The sequence below is a fragment of the Jaculus jaculus genome, chromosome 2, assembly GCF_020740685.1.
Source record: "Jaculus jaculus isolate mJacJac1 chromosome 2, mJacJac1.mat.Y.cur, whole genome shotgun sequence".
In the NCBI taxonomy this organism is placed as follows: Eukaryota; Metazoa; Chordata; class Mammalia; order Rodentia; family Dipodidae; genus Jaculus; species Jaculus jaculus.
The window spans coordinates 50,096,059-50,104,377 of record NC_059103.1 but is presented as its reverse complement, the minus strand read 5'-3'; the positions used below and the strand labels follow the sequence as shown (position 1 = coordinate 50,104,377).

The following is an 8,319-nucleotide window of genomic DNA, read 5'->3' as shown; positions in this document are numbered from 1 at the left end:
GGCTGACCTTGAACACATTCCAGATCAGAAATCTCAGCCACCCAGTTGAAAGACTTAAGGATGAGGGGCAACCTAAGGGACTTTTACTTTATTAGATAATCTGTTTGTGTTAATTCCCACTCTTGCTAAATACTGTGTGCTGGTTTTGATTGAATGTGTATATTACTCAGTTAAATTTTAGAATTTTCCAGTAATTTGCTCCAGCCAGCCCACTAGAATACTTGAATAGCAGGCAAAGTCAATACCTAGGGTCACTTCTTCTGTGACTCTGGGAGTATAAGAGCCACACCTGATAACTTACACTACTACCCTGAAGATATATAAAGTCAAATTTACATGGCTAAGAATACTTCAGATAATTAGAAAACCCAAGCATCAAATTAACTCAAAATGCAAAAAAATCTATACATTATAATACAAGAAAAAATCAAGACAATACAATTACATCAACAATTATAAATCCATCAGAAATGACTTGCAGTGAGATTGATTTCGACGAAATGCCTGACAAAGATTTTTTAAAAATTGATTATATCTATGCACAAAGAAATCAAAGGAATCAAAGAAGAAAACAAATTCCTAAAGGAGAACACAGGAAACCAACTTAATGAAATAAGATGTCAATACAAGACATGAGTAAGGAAATACAAATAATGAAAAAATACCAATCAGTAAGAGTAGAAATGAAAAGCAGAATAAGTCAAATAGAAAACTCTGTAGAAAGTCTCACCAGTAGAATCGATCAAGGAGAGGATAGAATATCTAAACTAGAAGACCAGGTGGCAGATCTAATACAGTCCAACAAAGAGTAAGACATGCCTTCCTAAGGCATGAATTTGAATTTTAAGACATTCAGGACACTCTGAAGAGATCAGACATAAACATTCAGGTATAGTAGAGCAAGAAGAATTTCTCTTCAAAGACATAGTAGGTATTTTTAACAAAATCATAGAAGTGAATAAATAAGGAGTTTGATGCCAATACAGATACAGGAAGCCTTTGGAATGCAAAACAGACAAAATCAGAAAAGAACCTCTCACTGCCATATTATAATTAAACTACAAAACACCCAAAACAAAGAAAACAGATTGAAAGCAGTTAGAGAAAAATCAAGTCACATATAAAGGCAAGCCCATCAGGATAACAGCAGATTACTCACCACAAACTTTAAAAGCCCAGAAGGGCTTGGGATGATATATACCAAGTTCTGAAAGACAACAACTGTCAACCAAGATTACTTTATCCAGCACAACTATCCAGCCAAATTGATGGAGAAATAAGGACATTACCCAACAAAAACAAGCTAAAAATATATGAAGACCAAATCAGCTCTACAGAAAATACTTGAAAGTGTCCTTCACACTGAAGAGAAAGGAAAGCATACATATGAGGAAACAGGAAAAAATAAACAAACTCAAATAATAGTAAATGCAAGCCAATAAAGGAAAAAACTGGAAGAACTACAAAATATGAATGACAAGAATAAATGCACACCTTCCAATAATAACTCTTAAAATCAGTGGCCTCAATGACCCAACCAAAAGACACAGGCTGGGCTGGAGAGATGGCTTAGCGGTTAAGCGCTTGCCTGTGAAGCCTAAGGACCCCGGTTCGAGGCTCGGTTCCCCAGGTCCCATGTTAGCCAGATGCACAAGGGGGCGCACGCATCTGGAGTTTGTTTGCAGAGGCTGGAAGCCCTGGAGTGCCCATTCTTTCTCTCTCCCTCTGTCTGTGTTTCTCTCTGTGTCTGTCGCTCTCAAATAAATAAATAAATAAATAAATAAATAAATAAATAAATAAATAAATAAAAAAGACACAGGCTGCAGACTGGATGAAAAAGAAGGATCCTTCTGTCTTGTTGCCTCCAAGAAACTCACCTTTTCAAAAAAGACAGACACTATCTTACAGTGAAAGGATGGAAATTGGTATTTCAAGTAAATGGGCCTAGAAAACAAGTAGGTGTCACTATCCTGATATCTGACAGGGTAGACTTCAAACTAATATTCATTAGGACAGATAAAGAAGTTCACTTTATACTAATAAGAGGAACACTGCAACAGGAGGACATTATAATTGTAAACATATATGCACCTAACATGGGGGCTCCCAATTTCACCAAAGAAACACTATTAGAATGAAGGTCACAGGGCAGGAGAGATGACTTAGAAGTTCAGGCACTGGCCTACAAAGCCAAAGGACCTAAGTTTGATTCCCCAGGACCCATGTAAGCCAGGTACACAAGGTTGCACATGCATCTGGAGTATGTTTGCAGTGGCTAGAGGCCCTGGCACACCCATTCTCTCTCAAATGATTTTTTAAAAAGAATTAAGGTCACAGATAACACCAAACACAATTATATTGTGACTTCAGTACCTCACTCTCATCAATTGACAGGTCATCCCAGCAAAAAATAAACAGCAGCATCTGGATTAAAAAAAAGAAGAAGAAGAAATTAGAAAAGTTTCAAGTAAACAACTTAATGCTTCACCTTAAGGCCATGGAAGAATAAAAACAAGTCAAAGCAAAAATAAATAGATGGAAAGAAATAATAAAGATTAGGGCAGAAATTAATGAAACACAAACCAAAAAAAAAATTACAAAGAATCAGTGAAATGGGGCTGGAGAGATGGCTTACAATTAAAGTGCTTGCCTCCAAAGCCAAAGGAGCCAGCTTCAGTTCCCCAGGACCCATGTAAGCCAGATGCACAAGGTGGCACATGTATCTGAAGTTTGTTTTCAGTGGTTAAGGTCCCTGGTGTGCCCATTTTCACCCTCTCTCCTTCCGTCTCTCCCTCCCTCTCTCTCGCTCACTTACACACACACACACACACACACACACACACACATGCACACACATAAATAAATAAAAGTAAAATATAATTTTTTTAAAAAAGAATCAATGAAACAAAGAGTTGGCTCTTTGAAAGGATAAACAAGATTGATAAACCCTTATCAAATCTCACCAAAAGATGGAGAGAAGAGACACAAATTAATAGAATTAAAGATGAAAAAGATGCCATTACAACATATACCAAAGAAATTCAGAAAAGCATAAGGACATATTTTTTTTTAATAAGGACATATTTTAAGAACATATACTCCACTAAGTTTGAAAATCTGAAAGAACTGGTTGATTTTCTAGATTTATATAACCTCCCAAAATTAAATCAAAATCAGATAAATCATTTAAATAGGCCTTTAACAAGAATGGAGATCAAAGCAGATATATATATATATATATATATATATATATATATATATATATATGTATATGTGTGTGTGTGTGTGTAAAATCTTCCTACTAAAAAAGTACAGGCCCCAAAACCTAAAATAGCTAAAACAATTTAGAGCAGCAAAAATAAGGCTGGCAGTATCACCATATCTGATTTTAACCTATATTACGGAGCCATAGTAACAAAAACAGTATTGTATTGGCACAAAACAAACAAAGATCCATGGAACAGAATACAACACCCAAAAGTAAGTCCAGGCAGCTGTGACCACCGGATTTTTGATAAAAATGCCCCAAATACTCACTGGATAAAAGGCAGCCTCTTCAACAAGAAGTACTGGGAAAATTGGATATCTAAATGTAGAAGGATGAAAATAGATCCTTATCTCTGTCCACACACAAGAGTCAAGTCCAAATGGAACAAAGGCTTTAATATCAGACCTGAAACTCTGAAACTGCTAGAGGAAACAGTAGGGAAAACCCTTCAATATATTGGCATAAGCAACAACTTTCTAAATTTTCTAAATTTCTAAACTTTCTAACCCCAGTTGCTCAGGATATAAAACCACTAATCAACCACTGGGTCTTGAAATTCCAAAGATTTTGTACAGCAATGGACACTATGAATAAAGCAAAGAGGCAACCTACAGAAAGGGAGAAAAATCTTCACCAGCTATATATCTGTAAGAGAATTAATATCCAGGATATACAAAGAACTCAAAAAACTAAATAATAAGAAATCAAACAACTGGATTAAAAATAGAGCTCAGCTTCAGCAAGATTTCTCCATTAGCCTTGCAGCAGAAACATGTGGAATCTTCAGCAATAGGGTCCTGCTGTCTATTCCTGGTGGGAAAACAAGAGCCTTGGCAATGGCCTATAATGTTTTTTTTGGGCATCATCAAAGTGCCAGAGAGTTCTCAAAAGAAACAGATGGCCTATAAACATCTAAAAAAAAAAAAAAAAAAAGTTCTACATCCTTAGCCATCAGGGAAATGCAAATTAAAACTACTTTGAGATTCCATCTCACTCTTGTCAGAATGGCTATCATCAAGAAAACAAATGTCAATAAATCCTAGTGAGGATGCAGAAAAAAAGGAACCATTTACACTGTTGGTGGGACTGTAGACTGGTACAGCCATTATGGAAATCAGTGTGAAATTTCCTGAGACAACTAAAAATAGATTTACCATAAGACCTAGCTATAGCACTCCTAGGCATATACCCTAAGGACTCTTCTCACTACCTTAGAAATACTTGCACATCCATGTTTATTGCTGCTCTATTCACAATAACTAGGAAATGGAACAAGCCTAGATGTCCCTTAACTGATGAGTGGATAATGAAAATGTGGTACATTTAAATAGTGAAGTTCTATTCAATAGTTAAGAAAAATGAAATTATGAAAATTTCAGGGAAATGGATGGATCTGGAAAGGATTATACTCAGTGAGGTAACCCAAGCCCAGAAAGCCAAGCGCCACATGTTCTTTCTCATATGTGGATCCTAGATACAAATGCTTACACTTGTGTGTGAGTTAGAATAAAATTCAGTAGCAGAGGCCAGTAAGCTAGAAAAGGGCTATAAGGGAGGGAGGAGAGGGGAGGGGAGGACTTAAGGGAATGGTATTGTATATATGCAAGTAGAAGAACAGATTACTGGGGGTGGAATGTCCTCAGTGAGTTCAGGGGAAGAGATTGAGTAAAGGAAGGGTCATGGGGAGGGTTAATCAAAATCTAAGGGGGTATGAATAAGCCATATAAAAACCTAATTTAAAAAAAATGGCTCACCCATAAGCCATAGATTGTTACTAGAATGATTTCAGTGCCAGGGATGGGATACCTTCCAGTGACTTGTTGGCCAATGAGGTCCCTGATGTCCCCAAAACATTACAGGTCATCACCAATGGTCTTCGTTTCCCACAAGGAATAGATGGCATGACCCTTTTGCTGAAGACTCCACATACTTTGGCTGCACTGAGAAATCTTGCTACAGCTGAGCTGAAAACCTCTCCCCTGTAGTCCAGCTGACAGAAAGCTGGAAAAAAGCTATGCTTCATGTAGCTGTATGGGAGAGAGAGAAGTCATCAGTGGAGATAAATGACAGTGGACACTGTAAGCCTTAAGTTTGGCCAGCTAGGCCAAATGAGCCAACGGGTGCAACAGTGGCATGTTTGCTATGGGGGAAACCAACTGCACTCTTATTGGATGGAGGTCTGCTCCAGTGGAGGGAATACATGCCTGGTACTGAAAACCTGTGATGGGGGAAATCATGAACTCTAAGGGTGTACCACCTGCTGGTATTTTTATATATTTGTATATACATAATTGTATATATTATGCTCATCACACTGCCCGGTAAACACTTTCTTAATGTCCATACCTATATATTAATGTTACTCTCACTTTTGGTTAGAGAAGCTTCCCTTTTCAGATGGCAGTGACCTTGAGATGACTCAGAAGGCACCATGGTGCTGAGAAGTGACAGAGGAGTGCTCAGCACTGAAACATCTCTATCACACCTTCCAAGGCTCAGGGTCCATTGCAGAAGAAGTAGTGGAAAGAATGTAAGAGCCAAAGGAAGGAAGGGTAGGACTTCTTACAACGTGCTCTTCCAGGACACAAAATGGCCTGGATATCCATGACCTCACAGTATATGGCACAATCTACACAAGACCCTCATAATAGGAGGAAAAGATAATGACTTCAAAATAAGAGTGACTGATTGAGAGGGGGAGGGGATCTGATGGAGAGTGGAGTTGCAAAGTGGAAAGTGAGCAGGGGAGGGAATTGTCATGGTTTATTGTCTATACTCATGGAAGGTGTCATTAAAAACAATTAAAAAAAATGATACAGGTCTTTAAGTGCAGAACATGCTGGGGGAGGGTCATGCCACTTGCTGAACTTTAGTATACATGACAACAAAAGCTACAGTTTCATTCATTCATTGACAATTGGGTATCTGTCATCTGCCAACTCTTGTCCAGCCATTCAGAACCCAGAAATGACCAGAGAAACAGGGTCTTACCTTGGCAGTAGAGGGGTTGACAGTGTAGACTTGGGATTGTCCTTCTTGCTTCTTTTATTTACCAACCAATGAAACAATTTGTTAAATGAAATATGGAAGGCAGGTTTAAAAGGAAATAATATAGGCAATCATGGAATTTCAGAAAATTTAAAGCCACAAAACAATATGTATAATTCTATCATTTTACAGACAAAGAAACTAAATCCAGGGAAGGAATTTGATTTCCCCAGGAACATAAGTTGCAAAAATACTTCTAAAATCCACAGACTTATGTATATAACAAGTTAAAAAAAATCTTTTGGGCTATAGAGATGACTCAGCAGTCAAGGCACTTTCTCTAGTAACCTGAGTTCATTTCCCGAATACCCATATAAAACCAGATTCACAAAATAACATGAATCTGGAGTTTATTCACAGTGACTCGAGGCACTGATGGGTTCATTCTCTCCCTCTGTCTCTCAGCACTCAGGAACCCAAGGTAGGAGGATCGCTGTGAGTTCAAGGCCAGCCTGAGACTACACAGTGTATACCAGGCCAGCCTGGGCTAGAGCAATGCCCCACCTAGAAAAACAACAACAAAATCTTCCTGTCTTGAGACATATAATGCAGTTTTCCTGGGAGATTCCCAAATATTGGTGTTTTTACTCTTTTCCAAAATGCCAATTAAAATGCATAAGTACATAGATTTAATATTATTCCTTTGCTAAAGTTTATGAAAAATCAATTCCCAAGTCAAGAGTGATGTTTTCTTTTCTTTTTTTTTCCCTGATACAAAGCAAACAGGTTTATTGTATACATTAGGCTAGGGCTATAGCCATGTGGGACCCACCACATGGTTAAGGTCTTCAGGCCTAGGGAGAGGACAGACTCAGACCAAGTTCATGAGAAAGCAAGGGACAGGCTCATCTTGTCCTGAGAGCACCAGGGCACTTCCAGTTGGGTACACCAGGATACAGGCACCCCAAAAATCGTTTCCCATAAGGACAAAGGGAAGGCTTGTCTTGCTAGGAAAAGCTCAACTTGCTGGAGAATAGCTGTTCTTATCTGGAGTTCACTTTTGCCTCAGTTTTTTGATGAAGGAAACCTCATCCCTATTTCAGATGCTGTAATCTCGGAGCTTCTTCCTATCCTCTGTGAGCTTCTGTCCAGCAGAAGTCAGATGGTATGTCCACCACACATAGGAGCAGCTGATGTGTTGAAGGCCTCCTTCATGCTCCTGCTTGAGCTGCATGTATCTTTGGATGGCCTTCTTCAGGTCCAGGACGGTGGCATTCTGTAGGACGACCACAGGCATCACTTCCCCATCCATCTTGCATACTCGGACTGTCATTGCTTGGCCATATTCCAGTGCTCTCTGGGAACTGACCTCTTCCAAAGTAACCTGGATCGGGAGATCCCAGAGCAGCGGGTCCTGCACCAGCATGGCGAGACCCTCTTGGGTCCACGGCCTCAGAGTGCGGCAATGCTTCTTCTTCATCTTCCTCATCCTCGGATGCCTCCCGCCGACCCGCAGCCTCCTCATCCTCCAGGGCTGCCCGCTGTCTTTGTTGTTTTCTTTTAAGCATGTTTCTGGTACTTTTTTTTTTTTAAATTTTTTATTTACTTATTTGAGAGCGACAGACACAGAGAGAAAGACAGATAGAGGGAGAGAGAGAGAATGGGCGCGCCAGGGCTTCCAGCCTCTGCAAACGAACTCCAGATGCGTGCGCCCCCTTGTGCATCTGGCTAACGTGGGACCTGGGGAACCGAGCCTCGAACCGGGGTCTGTAGGCTTCACAGGCAAGCGCTTAACCGCTAAGCCATCTCTCCAGCCCTGTTTCTGGTACTTTTGTCAGGCCATATTTTTAGGTATATAAAATATGGTCACCATAGTCACATACTTCTCATAAAGAGTGGGTGGTTGTGGCTTTCGAGCCCCTGTCCTTTGCTGCTTCCAGAATCATTAAGGCGCTAAACCTGAACTTCTGCTTCTCTAGCACTCTCTAATTACTCCCAGCACTTTTTCAACCCTTCATTATTGCAAGCAATTAAATCCCTGAAGTCACGTCATCTTTTGGACA

At 39.5% G+C, this 8,319-nt stretch overlaps 1 protein-coding gene across 1 annotated transcript; it reads right to left on the bottom strand.

Annotated features, from left to right (window-relative positions):
* Window positions 1-7,355: 7,355 nt before the first annotated feature.
* Window positions 7,356-7,687, bottom strand: LOC101615928 (U11/U12 small nuclear ribonucleoprotein 25 kDa protein-like). The gene has a single exon (XM_045144604.1). The coding sequence runs from the start codon at window positions 7,680-7,682 to the stop codon at window positions 7,356-7,358; it is 327 nt and encodes a 108-aa protein (XP_045000539.1). The 5' UTR covers window positions 7,683-7,687.
* Between the last annotated feature and the right edge of the window lie 632 nt (window positions 7,688-8,319).

What these genes read in the sequence shown, in the direction of transcription:
- LOC101615928 (XM_045144604.1), bottom strand. Translation starts at nt 7,682, where the DNA reads ATGCTGGTGCAGGACCCGCTGCTCTGGGATCTCCCGATCCAGGTTACT.